Source organism: Rhea pennata, chromosome 1 (assembly GCF_028389875.1).
Source record: "Rhea pennata isolate bPtePen1 chromosome 1, bPtePen1.pri, whole genome shotgun sequence".
Classification (NCBI taxonomy): domain Eukaryota; kingdom Metazoa; phylum Chordata; class Aves; order Rheiformes; family Rheidae; genus Rhea; species Rhea pennata.
This window is the reverse complement of record NC_084663.1, coordinates 150,783,164-150,809,202: the sequence shown is the minus strand read 5'-3', so window position 1 is coordinate 150,809,202 and position 26,039 is coordinate 150,783,164. Positions and strand designations below refer to the sequence as shown.

Sequence of the window (26,039 nt, the reverse complement as noted above, 5' to 3'; positions counted from 1 at the left end):
GGCTTACATTTTAGACCCCAGAGAAGACTTCTACTAGTCTGACAGGCTATTTTGTATGCTCTGTCGTTCGGAACTGATGTTGCAGGATGAGGTCTGCAGATCTCAGCTACTCATCCACAAATGTTTTCAGACTCTGTGGCCAAGGCAACTGATGACTGACTCCCCTACTAAAGAATATGAGGCATTGCTGTGTCTGGATGCATCTAAACTCCTTCAGGAACAGAAAAAGAAAGGAGCAGTTGAAAGGCTCTGTGACTCCAGACCTTTCTCTGAGAAGAGGCACTTGAGACTAGTAAAGATTACAGCCGAGTGTGTGATATCTGCCAGAGTGTGAAAAGCTCAAGATTAGCAAAGGCAATTACTCACAAAGCAGCAGCTCAGGAAAGGGGAGCTGCTCCCACAGTGTCATGCAGTGATAACCTGCAAGACAGCCAGCAGGGAAACAAAACACTGATCACCTCTCCTCAGCATTTGGTGGAAATGGGACTTCCTTCCCCTCAGCAAGTGCAAGAGGACATGGATGGGAAGCTCATTCTTCAATTCTCTTACCAGAGATTTTAAGATACCCTGAAATGGCTTTTATGCCGTGGCTCTCTCAGAGATAGCAAAAGCAATAGAGGTATAGTTTTCACTCCCTTCTCAGACCTTTTTTTAAGCAAAAGCACTGTGAGAAATAGGACCTGTTTCCCAGGGTTTTACATCTTTTATCTCATCGAGTACTGGGACAACAAGGTCATTCAGAGGTGCCCAATTGTATCTTTCTTGTGGAAAAACAGGGAGGATACTACTAGAAAAATCGGGACAGGAGTGTAGTAAGGTTGCATGGATTCTCTCATAGAGAAAAATCCTCCTGTTGCACTTTTACAATAGCCATTTTTAAATGGAAGGGATACAACAAATGGACAGCCGCCGTGTAATAACGTTATGAAGCGCAGAGTGTGATTAAATTCACGGATGCTGCGTACAACCTAGTCAGAGAAGGGAAGTCTTTCTGTGCTAGATTACAAATATCCTTGTATTAACCTATACCGGAGAGGACAGAAATGTATACTTGGCACGACAAAAACAACAGAGGTCTGATCACTGGGTAAGTGTCATTGTAGTGAAAGCATTGTAAAAGGGCAAAAAGATGGCCCACACATGAAGTTTTACAATCCAGAGAGGTTGCCGTCTCCCTCAGACTTGTATTTCCTTCATTGGGCAGTAGTCTTTATGCTGTTAACCATGGTTCCAAGTAGCAAAACAATGATATCTTACAGGTTCCTGTCCAGCTGTTCCCAAACAGTCCTCACATATCCCTGCCACGAGGGCTCAGCATCCCTTGGGGGCCTGCACGTACTTAGGTCTTCACTTCTGAGCGTGAGCATTAGCCGTAATGGGCACAATATGAATGAATGAACACTTTTTCTAAAGGATGTTTTTCTCCAGCATGCAGAACTAAATCTTTGGTGGTGAGATCATCAACGTGTGCAAACTTGGCACAAGAAACTATTAGATTAGTTTCCTCCCAGGTCGAATCAGCAGCCATTTATACTACTAATATTTTTGTGGTTGGTTGTGCACAAGTTCCTCATGTGAAATGTCTAACCTGGCTTTAGTCATCTCTAATCCAGCTTCTCACTACCACCATAAACAATGATTTTGGCATGAAATATATCTACTGATGAAAAGACAAAAAGAACAGAATAACATTATTTACTTTGTCCTTTACCTCCAAGCTTAATCATGGTAAACAACAATTTACAACAAAATAACCAGTAAAGAACAAGGAATAATTAGGAAGAAATATTTTGGTTCCAGTTCACAATTCAAAGCTAATGTAGGCGGAAGTTATTCCATATTGCAAACATTAAGGGGCTGCTATGAATGAGCTAATTGTCCCAGTGTAAAACTTCACTGACCCTAGAACAAAGCTATATCCATAACCTGCTATTGAAGATGGGCATTTACTCCCAGTTCAGCGTAGGGCAGCGTTATTAAATGTCTAATCATCAAGGATCTGGTACACATCTCAGAAGATCTTTACATGCATGGACAACAGGTACTGGAGGGTGTGGATCTGCAAGTCACCTATGCCACTGCTATTGATTATTGACAAATTCTGTCTCATAGGTAAATGTGAGACAGATTTATTTCACTTTTGCTGAGAAAGGAGCTCCCTCTCTGTTACCTTGTGACAAACACAAGCTGTTACTGCAGTACTGGAGTTGATATGCTATATAAATCAGTATCTCAGTTTAGATAGGGGTATCTTATTCTTGTGCCCAGAACTAAAATAACATACCTGCCATTTGTCACGTGTGGGTCTTCCTTTCCCTTCCAAGTGACTTCAGCAAAGACACAATTACATGGATGACCTATTCAAAGGATGTATTTTAGCCTTCCTGGTAGTGAACTCCCTTCTTTGCTTACAAGGTGCATCTCCCTCTGGAGCTGAGAGGATTTGTCCTTTGGTGTAGAAGGGAGGGAACTGGACCCGCTTCTGTGGAGCAAAACCATGAAAAACCCCAGCAGATGTGCACTGATGCTGCCACTCATGCTATGCTTGTTTTGTGTATAAATACAGATGTCTCATGTGTGGTGCTGTCAGTGAGGGACCTTTTACAAGTTCAAAAAACACAGAAATGTCAAAAGGAAAAATAGGTGGAGGGTGAGAACTGGCTGTGCCACCAAAGAGCTGGAAGCCTGGTGGGGCAGAAGAACTGACTGTAGTCATGCTCAGAGACTTGTGGTCACTTCTAGGGGAGGTCAGTGGAGTTAGTAAAATATAAATTACTTTCTAGTGACAAAGTAAAAATAAAGATAATTACTTAATAGAAAGCTAAAGATTTAATGAGAGAGCATGGATTTTGATATAAGACAATATAAATCGTACTTATATATTGGTATGTGAAGCTGTGAAGGCAGTATAGCTTTTAATTTTTAAAAACAAAATGTTAGGATTTGGAGAATGATGAATGGTGAAGCCAAAATTCTCCAGAAGTTTAAAATCTTTGATATCTCTCATTCTTTACATCATCTCTTGTTCTGCAGCAAGCCAAGGAATGATGGATTTGTCTGGGAGAAGAAAGGTAAATGACAAAAAGAGTAGACCAGTCAAGGAGTAGAACAGCAAAGCACCTGGGAATGCCAGAGCTCCCAGAAGGGTGGCGGGGAAACAGCTGCAAGTGCTCTTGGGGAAGCAGTGGTGCTGAACCTGGAACCAGAAAGCTATTCCATATGGGTTAAAATCAACCATGGCACAAACACATGTCATAGATCATAGAACCAGTAAGGTTGGAAGGGACCTCTGGACATCATCTAGTCCAACCTCCCCACTCAGCAGGGTCACCTAGACAATGTCAGACAGGGTTGCATCCAGGCGGGCTTTGAAGATCTCCAGAGAAGGAGACTCCACAACCTCTCTGGGCAACCTGTGCCAGTGCTCTGTCACTCTCACAGGGAAGAAATTCCCCCTCACATTCAGGCGGAACTTCCTGTGCTTCAATTTCTGCCCATTGCCTCTTGTCCTGTCACACGGGACAACTGAGAAGAGTTTGTCCCCGTCCCCTTGACACCCTCCCTTCAGGTACTTGTACACATTGATAAGATCCCCCCCTCAGTCTTCCCTTCCCCAGGCTGAAGAGGCCCAGCTCTCACAGCCGTTCCTCATAGGGCAGGTGCTCCAGCCCTCTGATCATCTTTGTAGCTCTACGCTGGACTCTCCCCAGTAGCTCCATGTCTCTCTTGTCCTGGGGAGCCCAGAACTGGACACAGTATTCAAGATGACGCCTCACCCGGGCTGTGTAGAGGGGCAGGATCACCTCCCTTGATCTGCTGGCAACACTCTTCCTAATGCACCCCAGGATGCCATTGGCCTTCTTGGCCACAAGGGCACATTGCTGGCTCATCCAGCAAGTTCAATCCATGGTACAGTGAGAATAGATCTTCCATAACCATTAGGGAAGGTCAAAATATAGTGTTCATCATAATCTAGGCATGTGACACACCCTTGCCCTATATTATGAACGCCAATAGACATTCCTAGGAATTTTGACTTGGTCCATATATGAGCATTGAATTGTATCCTCTTGCTAAAACACTCTGCATAAAATGCTGAAATTGGAGGATGATGAGAGACCTGCTCTGCCACAAATGTTACACTGCTTTTACTGACCCAAGGAATTGGTCCTTCTGAAACTGGTTCCATATCGTCTTCACCTTCAGTGCCTGGTAATACCCAATGACATCGGAAGATCTCGCCCAAAATGGGATTGTAAGGCTTTTTAGCAACCGACCCTTTTCTTCCTGCATGAAAAGCTGAGAGGTACCATTTAACCACTTGAACCATTCGTTCCTTTGGATCCTTCTGGTCGCTAATGCTGACAAATAAGTCCGGATGTGCAAAGAAGTCAGCATACATTTCCAAGAGTGATCTTCTTTCCAGGATAAAAGTTGGAAGAACCACCTTGGTTAGATCCATTCCTAATCTAACTTGTGACAAGAGGTGCATGATAACACTCTTATGTTCTTCCACTGATTCTCCTTCCCCGTCGTCGTCTCTGTCATCAGGAGGATCAAAGAGATCAGCATCATTTGTCCCATTAGACATGGAAGAATTGAGGGACTCTGTGGTATCTGGACGTTTCAGACTACTTCCTGTGCTGCTGCGAGTCAGAACAGCAGCAGATCCTGAAGAATCTATACATCGCTTTGGTGAGGAACTGCTCTGGTAGAATTCATCAGCATCGTAGAACTCATCCTCACTGCTTGAGTAGGAAAAATCCAGGACTGTATTTGGAGAGAGATTGACGTGGCTTGGAGAAGTTAGGCTGCTGCTAGGTGCTGACTGTCCACTTCCTGTACTATTTGGTGTTGGAGTCTGATTTCCAAGTGATGCTACCACAGGTCCCACTGGCAAGGATGAGGGTCGCTGCTCTGATTTGCACAACTGAGCAGGTTCTGGAGGTATGACAGTCTGGGAAGGCATTGTGCTGATCACTGACGCTTCCAAAGGACTAGGCTGATACACTGCGTCAACAGGATTTATAGTACTTTTAGCAATCTGTAGCAACACAATGCAGTGTTTTATTGATTCTACCATACTACTGGTTGTTTCTTTGAGACTTTCAAAAAATTTTTTTTTGAAGTTTGAAAAATCTATTTTATGAAGCTTTAAGATGCATTGAGTAGAATTATCTGTGGTTACATTTTAATCTCTAAAATAAAATAACAAAGTTATTTTGGGCAAGACACTGAAATGCCAAAAGATTTGATTATCATACAGGTGGAAGATAACATTTATGTAGCATTTTCTAACAAACCATCCCATCAAAGGAATCCTCATATTTACACATTGCAAACATTAGCTAGATTTAAATGACTTGTTGTTGTTTAAATATGTAGGACCCATGGTCAACCTGTCATCCACCAGCACTCCCAGGTCCTTCTCTGCAGAGCTGCTCTCCAGAAGGTCAGCCCCCAGCTTGTACTGGTGCCTAGGGTTATTTCTCCCTAGGTGCAGGACTCTGCACTTCCCTTGTTGAACCTCATGACCCTGCACTTGCCCTTGTTGAACCTCATGTGCAATGGAAAGGAAAAGCCTCTGATGAAGCAATGCCAGCAGAGCATTGTAAAGGAGCCTATAGGAAAACATTTGGAAAGACAGACAGCTTAAAAAGAAAAGGCTAGTCAGACATGTGGCTTGATGGAGGGGGAGGAAGAGCCCAAGAGGCCACGTATGAGATGCTGGGGAATGGCAACTCTCTTTCCACACAGCTGTGTTGGTTCTAGGTCTCTGCCTGTTGGTTACAAATGGATTAAATGACTCCAGAGGTAGGCTTCATAGGAGAAGTTGAACAAAACCAAAAGATTTTCACCTTGGCAGTAGAAGAGGCTCATCAGAGGTAGCAAGCAGCAATTAACTGGCCTGTGAAAACATCAAGGGGAAAAAACTGATTATGATTTAATATTAATTAAGCAAATAATACTAAAAGGAAATGCAGAATGAATATTCTGATAACATGATGTATTTTAACAGAGAGAATGAATCAATTTGTCTGTGTGGAACAGAGAAAACAAGAACGAGAAAACAAAATAATAATAAAGGAACAATATTAAAAAAATAGTCGTCTAATAGTGGGCTTCTAAATCCTCACTAGGGTGCCTAAATAAGAAACCTCATTTTGATAGTGATTAAGTGTTCAGGTTTTATAGGATAAAACTCTAACCAGATGTCTAGAGCTGCTTCAGCAGATATACCTGAATCACTATAAACCTCTTGGGGAACTTAACATGGAGTCAAGTTCTCCATCTATTAGTGAAAGAGGGAGATGCACAGCAGATGCAAGGTAAGCAGTAACGGTGGTAGTCCCAAAACGGGACCTAGCCTTGTGTTCCTCCTCAATAAGGTCTTAACTTTACATGTTAAGTGCAGAACTGTCACCCCTCTTCAGACCTGCAACCCCACATTTCAGAAATACTCTCTCAGCCTTCTTCTCTGGCTGTGACCAGAACCTCATGTTGCAGAGCAGGAGACCCTAGATTTATAGATGGGGATATGACAGTTGGTGGGGGCCCTGTGCTCAAAGGTACACTTCTCAGCTTCAGCATATTGTTATGATCCTTTCAGTACATCCTGTTTTCATAATCCTGATACAGGTCATAAAGAGGCTCTGTCTTGCTTGTTGGAAAGGAACATGCCCGAGAGGGTTACCGCTAAGCTGAGGAAACATCGACGTGGGCTGGAAAAGACATTCTGGCACTGAAGAGCTATGAGTTGGGTTGGCTCTATTCAGAGGAGATGGAAAGACCAGAACCAATCCCCGCATGACTGTGCAACTAATTCAGTTGTAACCATGAGTGAGCCTGGGGGTCCTGCTGCCTCCTCTTACCATAAGAGGCATTGGGATGCCCTGGCTCTACCGTGGCCCAGGCATGAACAGACTCAGCACCATCTAACAGTACAACAGCAGCAACTCCACCTGTGGAGTCTTCTTTCACACATGCAGCTCCAGCTGCAACTATGGCTGATGTTACGATCTCTTTCAAGCCTTCACTCAAATGATGATATTTTTTAAAGTGTTATTGCTGGGGTGTTTGTGCTGCAGTAATACCCAAGGGCCTCATCTCCAGGGTGCTGTGAGGCCCCAGTGCCCGGGCTCGAGGATCACTGCTCCGGACAGCGCTCAGCACCCACTCAGGTCCTGCTTTTATGCTGGAAAGCCAGCACTGAGTTGGTAGATGTCCTCAGAGCAATCAGCATCAAAACCATGATTTCCATGGTGCTTAACAGTGTGAATTACCTTCATAGGCAATAATATATGGCTTCATAAATTACCTACTTGCCTGTAGACAGGAGGGAAAACAAACACGCATTTGCCAAAAGAGCTGAATGGTTCCTTCTATTTTTAGAATACTTCAGAGCTTCATTTGCTGTTGGACAATGGAGCACAGCACACAGGAAATAATTTTCTCTCCCCCCTTTTTTTGAAAGGTCACACACATCTGGCAAGTGGGGATACTGCTAATGGCAGTAACGATGCAGACAGAGAACAAGGAACTGGCAAAGCCGAGCCTGGCACATGGGCAGTACTTGCCTTTCTTCTGCTTTCAAGTGTTTCAGTAGGAGAAAAAGAAGTGACAGGGTTCCACCTGCCGGACAAACAAGTAAATTGATTTCTCCTGAAAAGGGGATAAGGAAAGTTTCACTCTGTGCTTTGCAGTGTTCTTACCTGTGTGAGGCAGAGGGAGAGAGAAGAAGAGAGAAGCGACAGCAGAGGTTTAACTTCATTGCTATCCATACCCGACAACAGTAATTGCTGCCTGCAGAGGGGGTTTGATTACTGTAATGTCCTCATCTGCAGTGATTTTCTCCTCAGGTTGGTAAGTTAGTATTACAGGCTTCCAGATTTCCTAATTAGCTACAGACCTGAAAGCAATCAACTCAGATGTGTTTACTTGTGAAAAACACACTAATCCTGTCCGTTTTACTGATGGTTGCTGAAATAAGTAATATGGCTCATAAGGAGTCCTCTCCCTTGTGACTAATAGGTGCTGAGAATTGCAGGGCACAAGTATCTAATAGGAGGATTTTTTCCATGTGAGTCAGAGTTAACCCAATAGCCCAGCATGGAAAAATAAGACTCAGTCTTTATTATTCATGTGTCACAGAAACAGAGACTTGTCACTTTTAGATATGGAAACTTTGAACATCAGATTACAAATTACTGCTCTCCTGTTTCCCTGCAAGTATTATCCAAAACACCACCTGCAGCTGGTTGAATTTCCTGCAAGTCCCACTTGATATGATTCAATACCTTGGCTCTTGACACAGCTCTGTGATTTTATCTGAAGTTATTTCCTTTGTCTTTAAACATACTGCAACAGAGGCTGTCTCATACTGGGGATTTGAGCTGTTCCAAGCCATACTACAACACACGCAATACCAGATACCGGAGCTTTCCACCATGCTGGAAGAAAGAGAAGCTAAATATATGCATATATAAAACACTCTCTATGCATGTTATAAAGACTTAACAACATTATTTCCACTGACTTCTTGCCTCCTCTGGAACATTGGATTGGACATGGGTGGAATGTATTTGAAAACTATGCACAGACTGCTAGAAAGTCATTGATTTCCCTTTTCTGTCTAAAATGCACACTTTCACAGTACACCCTGCCGCAGAGCAAACCAGAAATACCAATTAGTGAACAAGTTTCTACCAAATCTTGTGTATGTCAGGAATAAAAAATGAAGACAGTAAGAGTAAAAAAACAAACAAAAACAAACAAAAAAAGAAAAAGAAGAAAGATTACATTAAAGCCAGTAGATGAGTCTTCTGCTTATATAATACACTAACAGCAGCAGATGAAAAAGCAGTATCAGAGGAATGCAAATCTGCAGAAGTCAAGGATGTCTGCAGTTACTGTATGCAAACAGTATCTAGTTTTGCAGCAGAACTGATTAGAAGCACCACTTGTCCTCAAAAGAGCCAGCTAACATATTTTAAAATCAATCTTTAGCTGAATAAATGTACAATTGAAAAGGCACATCTGATCTCCAGGCCTAAATGTGTTCCTGTTACAGGTTAACCATGATGTAAAGACAGTATTAGTCTTCCCTCATTGCCCACTTTCTTATGCGCTATATATCAATCATAGACTTGATAGGAGAGATACTACTTTCTGACTGGTTAAGTGTTCTCTATTTCAGATTTATTGTCTCAGAAAAATATTGCACATTCATAGCATGTAAGGATAAAACCAAAGGTCCTCTGTACAGGTCTGCCAAAAGTTGACTGATAGGCATACACACTAGAGTAAACAACTTCCAACACAGCAGGAAAGGGAGGGACTAGTCCAAGATGCAGACCTGAACCTTCCAGCAGATGGAGTATTTGCAAGCTGGCTTCATATTCTCCTACTCTAGCAAGAATACTCATTAAATGCAAGAAGTCAGATTCGGCCTTTGGCTTTGCACACAGAGTAAAAAAAAGAATATGGACCTGGAGACTGCAGTGAGTGTCTTTAGGTAGTGGAGGGGGAAAGGCAATTACATGTACTGTTCAGCCCTCCTTGAGTTTTATTGGTGGTGCACGGAAAACTTATCATGTGCAGTACCAGCTGCTCAGATATGATGATTTAAGTTAATTTATGCAACCTATAACCTTGGCTTTACATCAGTAGGACTGCAGCAGTCTGTTTTAGGGAGCTGCATGGCCATACACAGTGTACTATCTGCATTTTAAAGGGAAGGTATATGACTCACCTAATGTGAATTGCTATTTTTGACATGCTGTTGCACTAGAAGATCGTGTTGGCAGGGTGTAAATAATTGCACTGCCTGTCAGTCTCTGTGCTGTTACTTTCTGTAACACAAAATTAATTGAGATGCAGCTGACAGAGGGGCCTGAATCCAAACATCCTCCACGATACTCTTTAAAATGGAATAACCATTTACTAGTCAGATTTGCTGTAGGACCGACAGCAGCAGCCTAGACGCTGTTGCCCGAGTTTATTAACTCACTCATCGGAAGTTTTTTGGAGCAAACTAACTACTCTTGAGCGGTTTTCCCCTTTTTAAGTACCTACCGTCTGGCAATCGCCAGCACAGGCCGGGTCGCCCCTGCTTCTGCGAGCCGCACGCAGCGGCTGCGCACGGCCGGTTTCCCGGGCGGTGCGCGGGGTCCTGCGGAGTCTCCGCTCCGCTCCGCTCCGCTCCGCACCGCGGCGCGGCGCGGCCGCGCGGCGCCAGGGGGCGGCCCAGGCCCGGCGGCCGCGGAGCCGCCGCGCAGCCCGCGGCGCGGGTCAAACCTCTCGCCGCAGCTCGCGCGCGGGGAGAAGCTGGTGGCCGCGGGCGCGGCCCTTGCGCGGCAAGGTGCGCTCGCACCTGGCTTTAGCCCCTCGGGACGGCGCGTCTGCGCAGGGAAGAAGCCCTGCGCGGATTTCTGCCCTGTCGTTTTTCAGGGCCGTTTAAAGAGACCCTGAGGAGGCTCCTGCAAAAACGTTTAGGAGTCAAAATAAACAAAAGCCAGTATTGCTGCATACTGTGTACGAATGGTAGGCTTTCAGTAGGTAGGCAGCATGCCAGCTGCTCGCATAATTTCTCTCTTATTCCTGCCTGGGAATGGATGACTGGGCATTTGTACCTTGCCTGTGAAAGGAGAAAGTTTTTCTTCAGGCCTGGGCAGGGAGCTGGCATCTGCAGTTTGCATTGCCCTGTGTTGTTTTGCCAATGCCATCAATCCTTTTTAAGGCAGTCTGAGAACAGTAGAGTAGCTGCCTTAAATAAACAAACCAAACAAAACCAAAATAATAAACCAAAATAAACCTGTAGCATGAACCCCATTTGCTCCAGCCCCAACTGTAAAAGAATATCTTTGGAATACCCTGTGAAAAGGGTAGCAAAGAAGGGCACTTGGATTTATGGAGGGAGTTCCTGTTTCCTGAATAACACCCCCGTTCTGGGAGTGAAAGAAAAGTGAGGTCTAGCACAGACGGCCAGGACAAGAGCCGATACGGAAAAGCTGTTCCGCTCTCCCTTGGATGTGGAGGCAACACCCAGCTGGGAAGTGCTTTCCACAGTCCTGTGCAGGTGGAGCACAAGGAGCAATGGTTCTGGAGCTGGAAAGTGTGGAAAGGGGGCTGGGAGAAGCTGGAGGAGGAGGAAGGAAGAGGGAGAAAAGGGCGGGGGTAGATAGTGCTCTTTGGAGAAGAGCGGGAAATGAGGCAATAGAACTGACCTACCAAGGAAATGAGCAATCGAGTGTGTCATGGGGACTGGGAGCAGTAAGAGGTGTTTTTAAATTTTTTTTTAACTGCAGAACAATCAGTATTTCCATTTCGAAATGGAAAGTTGTTCCTTATTTCATTAAAAATGTACATTCCATAAAATATGGATCAGCAGCAGGGCCCTCTGGTGAACAGTGAGTTACAGTCTTCCCAATTTGAACTAAATTATTTGTGGTGGTTTTACGATCTGAAATGCAAAGTCATGTGCTCTAGTGTTTCTTTCCAAAGTTTTTAAACAATTTTATTATTATTTCTTGCAGCTTTTTAATATCTGAACAAAGTAATACATTCAAGGGTTATGAGAGGAAAAAGGGAATGGAGACCAGAAAAAGCACTGCTCAAAATGGAAAATAATAATAAAAAGCCATAAATCAGTCTTGCATAGAGCAAGGGGAAGAGGGAAGCAGAACTCAGTAAAGGAGCCTCAAAGGATAATCCCTTCAAATTTTAAGTGCTTCATACTGAATTATTTGACTAGAATTTGAACTTACAGTTAAATTACAGGTCAGATGATCTGCAACATGAAAGGCCTTGTTTCTTTGTACAGATACAGACAATTTTGCCTAAAGATCCTCCTTTCAAACAGAATCTCAGTTCAGCAAGATCTTGTACTGAAACTCAGCTGATCTTGTATGACATACATCATTAGGTATAGTCATGAAAGGACATCAGGAGAAAAGATAAAGAAATGGTATGTTTTGTCACTACACTACAAAATCAAGTGCAAACCTGACTTCCTCTCAAGATTTTAACTTCCAATTTTTATTCCCTATATTTTCCCCAAAACAAAATTAGAAAAATACTTGGGCTGTCTTGAATATTAATTATATTAATTATAAGCAATTGTAACATCTAAATCTTAAAGCAGACCCATGATGCAAAATGTTTATTTTTTTTCTTTCTGAATTGTTCTGTTTAGAAAAGTGTACAAAATCTGTATTTTTTCATTCTTAGGAAATAAATCTAACTTTTACTCTCTATTTAAAATGTGTTGTTTTTCTTTTCTATTTCATGCTAAAATGTAAATCATGTTGAAGAGAACTCCTTTCTGTTGTGATTAATGAAGGCTCAAGCTTGAAATCCATCTGAAGATTAAGGACACTGTCTTCTCCATGGAGTCACACTAAATTGAATGTTATTTATAATTTATAGGAACGCTGAGTAGGAGGAGACTCCTGAAATATATAAGCTTTCATCCATTAATGAATATAATTATCCCCTAAATCTTATACACAATTCTTTCTACATTGGAGAAGTGCTCTGTACTGATTTTTCAGGGTATTATCACTAAAACTCTTTAAACTTTGCTCGGCTTATTTTATTTGAGATGCATTGAAAATTGCCTCACTCTTCTGTGTACTTCATTACTACATCATTACCACACACATTCATAAATATTGTAGTGCAAACCACGCGTTATATAGAATTATTTACCAACCAGACATAAATGCATTTAGTCCTAAGGCCTGAGCTGTGTCATGCTGAGCACCCCTTCTCTAGCTGAAAATTGATAAAATGTCTTTGAACTTCAGGCCTGGTCATCAGTGTCTGAAGCAGCTCCCACTGGAGTCAACGTGGGCTTTTCTACTGATTCCAGGGAGAGAGGATTTTGCTCTTCAAAGCAAATACTGCAATTCTTACCAAATGAGAACACCGGTTGGGCAACTGTCAGAGCTGTTGCTGAGTAAAGACTGCAGGCTCAGACCCATTGCCATTCCACCACCTTGATTTGACTTTGATGTATTTTTTTCCCTGTAGTGACAGGAGGATGTAATATATCCTGAAGAGATGGATTCTGGATTCTCAGCTGGCAGAAATCAGCATAACCATGTAGTTTCTATTAAAGACTCTGACTGAAAGACTGAGGACCAAAAGATGCCTTTGTGAATAAACGCAGTATAATTCAAAAACTCTAGCAGATCCTTAAAAGATATTAAGGACAGCAGAACTTCTATTAGACTCTTCCCTTTGAATGTAACGGATAACTGGGAATGAATCTGTTTCGTATAAGCTTTAAGTGCAATCATTGCTGCGTGTTCCATAATATGCAATTTGAGCCATTGCATTTGTGATCATTAGTTTCATAGACATAATTAACTTAGTATAAACCAATTTTTTAACAATATATTTTCAACAGGCAAAACTGCTAGTCTGTCATTAACAACAATTACTGTTTAAACCTTACTCCACTCACAGGAATCTGCAAATTCTCTCTTGAGAGTAAAGTCTTTTAAGCAGTATTTCTAATTTTTACTTCCACAAACTTCTGTTGCTGTATCTTTGAAATGCCTCTCATTTACACATTTAATCTTCTTTTCAAGGTTTTAACATTTGGCTGTATACATTTGGAGTGCTGGCAAATTTCACCTTTCTTAGAGCTTTCTTAGAGTCTTAGAGCTTTTTTTTTTCACCAAATATTTCATAGAAATTTGCATAATTATTCTTAATTTAAAGAAGCGCAGAAGAAGCAGTGTACCAAATCGCGATATTTCTCTGCATTTCTGCAACTCATGACAGACACCTGGGGAATTACAGTTAGGACTCATGCCAGGTCAGGATGTGGAGACAGAAATTTAAGGGGTAAGGTTTTCAAGCTCTGCAAAAACTGAAATTTACAGGAAGTGAAGTTGTTTGGTACTTCTAAAGATGGGGAGGGGAATAGTCTTAACACTTTTCCCACTTTTCTTGCTGGGGAGAAAGGGCTGCTGCTCATCTGCAGAGGGTTCTTTGGTCAGCTGCTAAATACAGAGTCTGGAAAGGACAGAGCCTTGAATCCTTTCCTTATAGAGACTAGGGAGGCATGTAATTACGACTGTGACCAATGACCTAATGAGGACCTAAGTCCTCATAAGCACTGAGGAGGAGATATCAAGGCTGAGCTGCCTCGTGCCCGGTAAGAATGACATTACCGTTGCTAGTAACAGGCACAGGGCTTTTGCTATCTCTGCTTTATGCTGACTGTACCAGGCCTCGGTCCTGGCCCACGAGGTATAATCACCTTGTTGTGAGAACTTGCTGTGTGAACCAGAGTCTGGCACCAGGAGGCTCTTGTTACGATATGCAGTTTAAGTGTGGGATGACTGCAAAGGCCTTGAAAGTATGGGCACAGGCTCTAAATAGAGGTTGCAGAGCTATAAACAACTCTGTGATGGTCAGCTACTGGCCATTGAAGAAGTGCAGCCTTGAGAGCTGGGAAGATGTTGTTGTAGGTATAACAAAGTAAAGAAGCAGCAGCTAAGCAAGAATTAAAAAGAAAGCTACAGGTCAGCTGGATACGGTACCTGCTGTAGCCTGGGAAAGTAATGTCCTCCACTCATACAGGACTTTGTCCAGTGCTGGAGGCCAAAGGCTAAGAGCAGTCTAGAAATGCAAGCATCTTAAAAAGGTCTAGGTCTTGAATTTGAGGAGAAGAGTCGAATCATCGCTGTGAGAAGTGTTGGGATGCCACCATGGCACCACTGGAGCTACATGTGTGCTGCCACTCTTCTTGTCAGCTCCCAGGAGCTGGCTCTGCCTCTGCCTCCTCCCTGCCCCACTGCCCTATGTGCCTGTCTCTGCTGACCCTCTCTAGAAAGATGGGCTCTGCCCATCTGCCTGCTCTGGGTGCCCTGACTACTCAAGAGCCTTTTGACCTGCCAGCTGATTTTCCAATTTTGCCAACAGCTGTATGAGAGTGCATGTGTGTTTGCGAGTGTGATTTTCCACCAGTTCTGCACATTTTTCCTCTCTAATACCCTCTAATAGCTCTTTGCAAAGGTGTCTGTCATCCACATCTGACACACAAAAAAAAATGAAGATAAGCACTCAGTCCCATTAGGTACCTGCATGTCAATGATTCAGTAAGAACTACATGTTACAAGGCAAACATGGAGATGTTTGTGGGTCTGTCTAAATGACAGATAAAGGGTTAACATGAAATAGAGATCCAGAGGTAGGCTGAGGATTTTGCTACTAACCACGGCTACTCAAGCAGATACATGAGACTAATGGGTAGGTGGAAAACAATGGATTCAAATGGAATTTCCTGCTTCATAGTACCTATATAATTGTCCTGTCAAGATTTTAATGCTGGAAAATTGAGACTGAGAAATGACCAAACAGAAAAAAAAGTAAGTTTGTGACTGAAAAGTGATTGAATAAAAATAGAGAAAAAAACAACTATGATAAAAGATCTAAAGAGACAACTAAATGCAACATATGCAGCTATTTTATATATGCTGAATTATAGTTAAAACCCTTCCAAGTTACAAGCAGTTGCTAGAATGGACGTGGATACTCCACTGCGAAATTAGCTGTAGGGCTGCGCTCCTGAAGCATTCAAAGCAAATCCAGACTTCCTTGTTCGAAATCCAGAGGGTGAAGGGCCAGACCTCAGAGCATTCCTCCTGTGGACTTGGCACAATACTTCACACCTTTCGTTGTTAACTGCTCGGGAAGGGAAATCAGGTTGGGATCTTCTGGGGAAAAGGATACAGTGATCTGCTTATACCAGAACAGAGCAGTCGTGGTCTTTGATTCAGAGCCTGTCCAGCCTAACTCCCAAGGGAGAGCTACATTCAGTGTGTTATGCAGAGTTTGTTGGATCCACTGAGTCTTGATGTATTTGTCTAAAAAGATGGGAACCCAGAATAGCCAAGCTCCCGCTCTGACTGTTTCAGGATGAAACCAGACTCCAGGCCTATTCTCCGGGCTTTCCTCATCAGTGTCCTGGTTTTGTCAAATCATTTTACTGAAGTTTTAGGTTATTCTAATGCAACACAAATATGGCATTCACATCCTACAATAGTTGAATCATATCTGTCTGATATGACACAGTGGATGCACTGTGTTGGGGAAATAAAACATTAGGACTGTAGAAAAAATATTATTAAATTGTCCCCAGTCTGAAACCAAGAATGAACATCTGCAACAATAGATAACCTGCCAATGTGACTAACTTAAGAAAGACACTCACTAGCAAAAATGCAATATTGTCTATCGCAAATAGGAAATTTGTCCCTGAAGTCAGTGGGAACTGCAGGAGAGCAGCACCTCTGGAAAACACATAAAAAAAGGTCCATATGTTCTGGATTGAAGGCCATACATAAAAAGTGGAATGTGAAACTTCCTAAAGTTTAAAGAATACAGAAAATGTGGTGCTTACTAATTATCTTTTAAATTGACTAATACGTCACGTGATGAGTATGTGCCTCTGCTGGGCCATCTGGGAGTTTAGTGGCTGCATGAGACATTAGGTTACATTACAAAACACGTAGGAATTCATTATCTAGGACGATTCTCCATCAGCCATCAAGCTATTTCCCCTACTCAAAGCCAGTGAGTTTGCTTTCCCATGAAACCTACTCTGTATTCACTTCCTAAAATAAGTACCAATTAGCTAAAGATAACAGTAAAATAAACCACTTTAATTGGAAAACAGAAATTGGCAGTTAAACATAAAAGTGTGTATGTAAATATGCTGATTATCCTCAGTGTTTGATAAATCATCTCTTTTCTCTGCAGAATGCCGGTATTTCTTCCTCCCAAACCATGTGAACACTGCTATCATCTCAGTGTCTTAATTAGATAAATTGAAAAGAAGTCCCCTCGCAATAATTAAGCTAACACCTTTCTGTCTGTTTAAGAAATTCTGTTTTTTCTCTTTTTTTCATTGGTAGTATACTCCTCCAAGTACCTCTGGTCAAAATCTGGAAAAAAAGTCTTCCTTTCCTTCCTTCTTTATGACTGAGAATGAAAAGCGAAACATTCTAACAGAGCGATTTAAGAAGTGTGAGAAACATTGACATAATTTGATTGAAATTCTCCGTTCTAAATTTCTTATTTTGAACGTTACATTGTACTTCACGTATTTCAAATCCAGATGCAACAAAACAAAGCTTTATGATCACATTACCTGAGAATTTCAAAATTATTCAAACAAACTACTTTAATACTTTTGTGTCTAAACTATAAAATCACCATAAAAGTGTATATTCTTGTGAAATATCTTAATGTCAGGATCATTTTCTAATGGAAAAACGTTCTACCAGGTATTTTCAATCACCTCCACTCTCCAGTCTTACAAGGTCACTCATTGTGAAGCAGCAAGGTCTATTGTCTCTAGACTCCTTAGTTTTATTAGCATGAGTGAACTTATTATGGAAACACTGTTGTCCATTTCGTGACAGAATTAATGTGTAAATACAACAATAGGCTACATCTACTTGGACTAAGCATCATCTGATGGTGGGCCTGAAATCTGAGATACCTGAGCATGTATTAAATATTAAATAGCACAGAATTCACACAGCTGAGCAGGTTGCAGGGCTGATACTGTTCACAAAGGCAGTGGTACTACATTTTTTGTGAAGCTAGTATGAGATCAGCACCGAACATTTTTTGAAAGGGAAAATCCAAAGGAAGTACTGAGACAACTCATGTAAATTTATCATAGAGTGAGTGGCAGTTGTCTTAAACCATGTCTATGAGCTTAGGGCTAGGCAAATATTAGGTCTTCTTTGATTTCAGTCAATAGCTGGTCACCTGCTTCCCTTGTAGTAACCTGGAAATCTTTAGAGACCATGGCCCTGAGGATGTCTATATCTCCTTTTTTGGGATAGACTTCATCCTATTCAGGCACTTTTTTGGAAGAATTGCATGGGATATAGTCCTGATGAGGAGTCCAGGAGGGGCTGATTTTTGAGGATCACCACCACCAAGTTCAAGACTGGTCCATCCCAATGAGTAAGAAGTCAAGTAAAGATGGCAGGAGGCCTGCATGGATGAAGAAGGACCTCCTGACTAAACTCAAACATAACAGGGAAAAGGACAAGAAGTAGAAGCAGGGACGGATGATCTTGGAGGAATATAGACACTTTCTGAGAATGCAGGGATAGCATTAGAGAAGTCAAAACCCATCTGGAATTGAATCTAGCAGGAGATGTGAAGGGCAACAAGAAGGGCTTCTACAGGTATACCAGTAGTCAAAGGAAGGCTAGAGATCACAGGCCTGATGCAAAATGGGGCAAGTAACTAGGTTGGTATTACTGTTACTAATCCACCAGTCTGTCTAGCCTTGCTCTGCCTCCTACCATTCAGAGGGATCTCAACAGGCTGGATAAATGGGCTAACAGAAGCCGCACAAAATGCCAAGTCCTACACCTTGGGAGGAGTTATCTCTGCACAAGTACGTGGAGCAGATGGTCTGGAAAGCAGATTTTCAGGAAAAAACTCTGAGGGTCCTGGTGGACACCAAACTAAAAATAAGCCAGCAGTGTGCTCTTGCACCAAAGAAGGTTGATGCTATCCTGAGCTGCATTAGCATTGACAACAGGCGGAGGAAGGTGATCCTTCCCCTCTACTCAGCCCTGGTGAGGCTACATCTAGAGTGCAGGGTCCAGGTCTGGACTCCCCAGTACAAGAGAGGCATGGACATACTGGCATGGGCCCAGTGCAGGGGCGTGAAGATGACTAAAGGATTGGATCATCTGACATATAAGGAGAGCCCAAGAGAGCTGAAATTGTTTAGTCTGGAGAAGAAAAGGCTGAGAGAGGATTTTATCAATGTGTATAAATGTCTGATGGGAGAATGTAATGAAGGCAGACTTTTCTCAGTGGTGCCCAGTGACAGGGTGAGAGGGTGAGAGGCAATGGGCACAGATTGGAACACAGGAAATTTTACTTGAACATAAGTAAAAACATTTTCAATGTGAGTGTGATCAAACATTGAAACAGGTTGCCCAAAGAGGTTGTGGCATTTCCCTCCATCCTTTGAGATATCTAAAACCCAGCAGGATTCTGCTTCCATCATGGATATGGGACCAGATGATCTCCAAAGGTGCCTTCCAACCTCACCAGTCCTGTGATTCTGTGATTTGTTTAGCTAATTCTTTTGCTCTTGCAAGAGGCACTGGCACATATGAGTGCTACTTTGGAGTTTTGCTGTCTCTTGCTATAAACATCAAGAAGAGTATTTAGTGGAACTGATTCTTTGGTGGAACTGATAAAAATGCATATCTATATGATTGAAACCCAATTAAATTCTTTTTGACCAATACAAATGCATTTGAGGTTAAAAGAAGTCTTATTCAACCAGAAATATATTATTTTTGAGTATGTCTAATACAAAGAAATAGTTAGATATAAAAAAGGAATGGAGAAACATTTTTTTGCCTTTTCTGTTCTCTCAATTTCTTTTTTCTTACTTCTTTGTAATTAGTGGCCAATGCACACACTTGGTGTGGGAAAACCTGAAGCCATATCTTCTCCTGTGTAGAGAAGAGGAGCCAGTTTTCCACCTTCTTGAGAAAGGTCGTCTGCCACTAACCAGCAAAGATTGTGGTGTAACAGGGCCAGAGAAACAAAGGGCCTCCCTCTCGCTTTTATGTGTAAATGTAAACATGTGGCAAAGCCTAAAGAACATTAAAAGCTGAGGACTGCATGGCCGTTAAAAACCTCTGCAGTCACTGTAGACTTCCAGCATGTGGGCTTCAACTTTTAATTGAAAATCTGCAAATTAGCATGACATCTTTCTCTTCTTTCAGTTATCTATTGCTTACTTCAAGCCTATAGTGTCCTTATTGAATTCATAGAGAAGCACTTCTTTCTAAAATCCATAAACTGATCTTTGTTTGACTATTTCCCCAAAAATTGCAAAACCTTGCTCATGTAGACACAGGGGAAGTATGGCAGTAGGAAGACAAAGTGCAAATACTTGCTCATAATCACCCCTAGAAAAATATCCATTAGAAACTGCAAAGCACTTAATATAAAGTGCTTTTAGATACGTTTGCCAGAATACAAGTTGCATAAGAGGTTAAAAATACTTGGAAAGCTACACATGCTGCAATGTGCACTCTGTGGTGAGGAAGCACTGCTGGAATGAATAGGGCTATATTTTCAGCTGGGTAAACTGTTTTCATAGATTTGCACCATTTTCTGGAGTCTACACTCCTGTTTCCAATTATGGCTTTTTCCCCCCCCTCATTCCAGTGAAGGAAATGTGTTCCCAAAATCAATGTCACAACTAGAGTTGATTGAAAAGTTCCAAAATATGGGATCAATAAAAAAAGAGGAATAGATTAAAAAAAGAATCCTATTTCCAAACCCACTAGAGAACTGATTAAAAAACCAGTGGGATAATTTTTAACAAACTGTATTTTTTCTCTCATTCTGTTCCAGACATTGATGACTAAATAAGGTACCAGAGATATCAGCTGTTCACAGTCATTAACATATTGACCACTTTCACTTTCCAGAGAACATAGGTATGCTTGCAGCAACAGGGTTCCTGCAGCCTTAGAGCCCCAATCAAGAGAGAGGACAACAATATGTTATTGTTACCACTAATATGAATGCAAAATTCCTACTGGCAGAATTAATTGGAGTAGTAACTGATTTATCAACTCCATCTGGTACCTATCTTTATTTTTAAATCCTAGCATCTCTACATGAGGGAATCTCCAGCTCTTCTACAGGCAGACATCTGCAACAAGGAGAAACTCCTGCAAATGTTGGAGGGCTGGATGAGACTGCAAATGCTACTAGCATCCTTGCACAAACTGTGGCCAGTTTGCGCAGCTGAAAACTCTGTGGGCTATAAAAACCAAGCTGCAGAGTGACTCTGAATCTTAATTGCCTTTGCTAGCAAAAGCTCCCTATGCAAGTGTGCCAAAATACATCATCAGCATGATGTGGCAGTGCAGAGTGAAGGGATGCACACTGTTTTCATCATACTGCAATGGCAAAAAGGCTCACTGAAGAAGTGGATTTTAGGTTCTCCTCAACTTGATGATGTTACGACCCGTGTCCCTAATGAGTGTCATCAGGCTTGAGAGCAGGCTGCCAGGGGACAGTGAGGAGCACCTCTTCTGCCAGAGATGACCAGCTGGGCAGCCAGGACTGCCTTCCTTTCTTGTCTGAAAAACAGTGTGGTGAGCTGTCTTTACTAGGTCTGAGCTTTTGCTTGTGTCCCTTAGCATCAGGCTTCATGTATAGGTATAGCACTGAGCCAATTAAAGATCTCCTGAGGGCCAGGGTGCAATGTGAACGTTTGCACTTACGTATTTAGAACAGTCAGCTGCAAGCGATCCAGAAGTACTGAGATACAGGGTGCACATACTTGCACTTACACGGAATAAGATACTTTGATTTCTCTTATCATGTGGTGGGACATTTCTTCTCGTTTTTAAGTTGTCCCCTCTATCCGCAGTTAAGTGCATTTTCCCTCATGGCAGAATTGTTTTTTGGTCCCATAAAGGAGAAGGGTGCTATTAAGAAGGAGAGGAAGTGTGGTGGCTGCAGGGCTGAGGTACAGTGTGTTCGGGAGAGCTGCGCGGCAATTCATTTCTTTGCTACTCTGCTGTTTTATCATGAAAACAAAACCTAATTGAAGACAGTCAGTCTTTAATGAATAAAGCCCTCTATAATTTCCAGCTGTGGCCATGTAATCAGCATTCATATGCATGAAAAGGATTTTTTGTGCCCATATTTCATTTTGATGTGAATCTGTGCCCATGTTTTGCCCTTCTTCTAATCTGGTCAACAGTTTTCGTCTTTATGAGTTCCGCCTTTCACTTCTGTCTTTGTATTTGTGTTAGAAAACAGAAACAAAACCCTGGAAAAATGCAAGTAGATTGCATTATCTAATAGTTTACTAAAGTACTCCTCTGACCTTGATCATTTAAATTAATTAAATTCTCTTTGGTTTTGCTTACTATTTTCCAAATCACATTTTTGTAGTACATTAGATCTTTTCTATCCTGTTATTTCTGGTCACTCTCTCTCTCTGCACAGCACCACTGTGCCACTGCAACACACTTTTTAATTAGTTTCACCACAGTCATCAGCTTTGTGATTATCTCTGCATCTTGAACACCTGGTCTGACTTTAGAAATGACTTGCCATCTGGTCAAATACTGGGTAATTATAACAGTTTAATGGCAGGATAAAATAGTGTTGGTTAAGAGACTTGATTGTTCCCTCCTTTCCTTCCCCTCATGCAGTTTGGTTGCATTACTTCAAATTAAATTAAAATCCTGTCGTTAAGTTACTGCTCTCTTTTCTTTTTTTGTTCTTCATTCACAATACTCATAAACATCTCCTGGAGTTAGTTTAGTTTAGACTCTCCAGACATTATGGCTCTAAGAACTGTGTGAATTACTACTATAGATTCACTGATATGATACTTATTCTATAACTTCCACTGCGTATCAATAAATGAAGCAGTAAATGGGTCTTGTCTGGCAAGCAAATGCTGAGATGACTGTAGGGGAGCTATTTGTCAGGAACACACACAAATGGAATCTCACTAATGTGCTACAAAATGTTTTTTTACTTTACAATTTAATATTACTATATGCATAGACTTGGCAGATGATGTCTTGCACCATGCTATAAATAAGCTGATTCTTGTGAAAAAGTCAGTGAATTGGATAATGAACTTCATGCAGTCTGGTCATTTTATGATTGGCTCATTTTATGACACTTGGGTGAGTAAGTCTTTTGCCCATTAGATATCAGCTGAAAAAAGGTATTTGTGAAGCAATTTCTCCAGGTTTTTAGTATACTACTATCAGCTGGATAGAAAAATAAATAAATGTGGTTTATATAACTTTTCTTTTTATATTATGCAAAGGAAAAATGTTCTAGTTTTTTTTTTTTATTAAATTCCTTAATTCCTTTCAGCATTTGTACTTTCCCAAAGTGTATTGTTGCAATTATTCAGACTGCATGATAATTACAGTAACAGAAGCGACAATAAAATATCTTTCCATTAGGAAAATGATCGAGAAGAACTCTTTTATAACTCTTCTTTTCAGGTGCTACTGGCAAGAAAAACCACCTATTTAATTTTCTAGGGATTCTCTTTTTGTACAAATACCCAAGAGTATTAGATTTATTTTTCATCCAGGCCCCTGGGAAACTAAATACTTTTGTCATGTAATACTTCCTCCTAGCAAACACCAAATCTGGTATATAAAAGCACCAGGTCTGGTCTGTAAAACAAAGAGAACATCATTGGAGGTGAAGAATAGAAGGGGACATGGAATAAATCTGGAAAGCCAGTGATAACAGTACTGTGCATGTCAGATAAGAATCCCCTTATTACATCCAACACGTGTAGGATGTGTCAGGGCAGTCTGAAACCCTGTCCTCACCCACCAAAGCAAAGACTCAATGAGGCAGCATTTCTGCTGGGACATCTCCCTTCCTCCCTTGCACCACCACTCACTGTGCTCAAGGTCGCTGTGTCCTGACTGAAGGGCTGAACACTAGGTATGGCCTGGGGACTGCAGTCCTCCGTGTTGCGGCGATTTGCCCTGCTTTGTGCCCAGTACCCTCACTCCTGCTGCAGTGTGGGAAGGGCTTGCAGATGTCGTCACTGTGCAATACGGGTGCTACCTGTTGCACCCTTTGGCCAGGACTGTGACTCTTCATCCTAGGAGTATTTGCTGCAGGTCTTGTGGGTGTCTCTCTCCTTGTTTGCTTTGCCTTAAAAGATATTTTTACCCAAACTTCTAAGACTTATCAGAAGTTAGTCCAAAATACTCTCCAAACTGACATATAGCAGAGAGCTGTATGAGACTGGCCCATTCAACAGCTGCTGACAAAACATCAGCCTCTCCATCAGCCTAATGTACTTTTCCCTGCTCACCCAAAAGTGTCAAACTCCCCGCTCCCCAGAGCTGCAGAGCCTATGTTTGTAAAAATGAAAGCCTTGAAAGCTTCATAAGAACTAATTGGAAGACAAAAAGGAAAAAGAAAAAGGAGGCTTTCTTAGTAAGAATGTACATCAGCAGTACAAACCTGACTTTTCAGAAGAGGAAAATTATTTTTAAAATAAATTGTATAATCAATCAAAATCCAAACCACTCTGATTTAATCAGGATACTCAGAGAGACAGGGGTTTTAGCTAAAGTATCTTCATCAGGACCTTGCCACTGTTACACACTAATGGGTAAATTTAGGACTTAACTTTGCAATCAGTTCCACATGGATAAGCTCTTACACAGAACTGTAGAGGCCTCTGATTGCAGAACTGGGGTCACAGCGATATAGCTACAGTGCAGCTCCAGGTTCTTTATGGCTTTGTCCTGAATTAAGAATATCTAAATGTTCTGATAATTGACCTATATTATCTGTGAATTTTGAGAGACAAAACCCCAAGCTTGAAGTGGCATGATTTTCTGTATTTTTTGTAAAGATGTGGTATTAGGATTAAAAAAAATCTAGGAGAGGGAGGTGAGAAGATAGATGCTTGGAGTGATCTGCTAAGATTTGCTTCATAAATAAAACACTCTCTTCTATGAAATAATAAAAGATAGGATACAGTCTGTCTTGCTTAGATATTTACATTGTGTATGTGCTTTAGATGTTATGTGAAGCAGCAGTGAATGCTTCCCACTGCCATTGCATATTTTTTGGTGGCACGAGAAAAGCGTTGTAGAAAGTAGCACATCTGGCCTTGCCACACCCACCCCTCTTGTCCCTCAATGTCTCAAGCTTACTTCTTTCTTCTCTTGTGTTTCCTCACCCTGTGTGGTTGTGGGTAGTTACACATTAAACAAGAGCAGGGAGCTGAATCTGTATTAAAATTTACCAAGCTGAAAAGCCCACATTAGTTCCTCAGCCTATTCCCTAACTTGTTCTTGCAGAGTGAAATGCAGAGAGCAGAGAAGAAGGAGAGTGCTCCCTTTGGCAGCTTCCATCATAGCTTAGGTTGGCTGAAGGAGCTTGTGGAAGTAGCAGGTGCTTTGTATAGTCACATACAGCTTCTGAAGGCTCTTAGGAGCCTTCAGAAAGCACTTAACTTCTTCTTCATGGCTAAGCAGGCACAAGCTTTGCAACCGTGATTTCAGTAGGGAGCTATGCTGAGTTTCCAGATTTGTTCCTGTGTTGAGCAAATTGTTTCTCTACTGCTCTAATCTCAGCAGCAGTGTATGGTAGATATGCTTAATTAAATTAATGACCTGCAGAAATAAGTGCAAAAACTTCACTAATTGCAACAGGGACAGAGTGTCACTTGGAAAGAGAATGAAAATACTACAGAGATGGATTTCACCTGATAGGAAATAAATTCAGTGTATGAAGCAGGTGATCAGAGGTGGACATAGTACTGAATAAAGTAACTGCTGAGATGAAGCTTCAAGAAACTCAGGGAATAAATTTTATTCATAACACTCTTGAAATGTTGGTACTATCAATTTATATTTGAGTAATCTTATTTCCCATATCTTTTATTTTATTCCTAATTGTTAGGACATACTGTTCCAAAATCACAAATTTGAAGCATTGAGTCTAAGTTCAGTTTCAAAAAAGAAAAAATCTAGACTTTGAATTTAATTGGGTTGATCACATGGTTTCCAATGAAATATGAGACGTTCCTAGAAGAGGACTAGTTTACAACCAAATTGCTCATCTACAGGTATAACTACCAAAGGACCTCAGACAGTTTGCAAAGATCACAGGTGCTCCATATGAGCTAGGAAAATAAGCCCTATTTGAAAACATCAGCATATAAGTACAACTTTGCACCTTCACATTCTTTAAGATGTGCTGGCAAGTCAGATCTTGACTGAAACTAATAGGAGCACAGGGAAGTGAAAAAGGAGAGAAACCATTCTGTATTCCCCATTGCTAAAGCTGTTGTAGCTATGCCAACAGGGAGACTCTATTAGAGTGTTCCCTTTTTACTTTGTGTAATCAAAGGATTGTGGGAAACAGAGAAATGAAAATGTTTGGAAGGGAGATGAATCATATGGCTTAACCTCTGGATCTGATATTGG

At 41.5% G+C, this 26,039-nt stretch overlaps 1 protein-coding gene across 1 annotated transcript; it reads right to left on the bottom strand.

The window, feature by feature from the left end:
- Positions 1 to 3,886: 3,886 nt before the first annotated feature.
- On the bottom strand, positions 3,887 to 5,106 carry LOC134142445 (oxysterol-binding protein-related protein 9-like). Its single transcript, XM_062579524.1, has one exon. The coding sequence runs from the start codon at positions 5,081 to 5,083 to the stop codon at positions 3,887 to 3,889; it is 1,197 nt and encodes a 398-aa protein (XP_062435508.1). The 5' UTR covers positions 5,084 to 5,106.
- Between the last annotated feature and the right edge of the window lie 20,933 nt (positions 5,107 to 26,039).

Excerpts from the sequence above, each read along its gene's own strand:
- LOC134142445 (XM_062579524.1), bottom strand. The coding sequence starts at position 5,083 with ATGGTAGAATCAATAAAACACTGCATTGTGTTGCTACAGATTGCTAAA.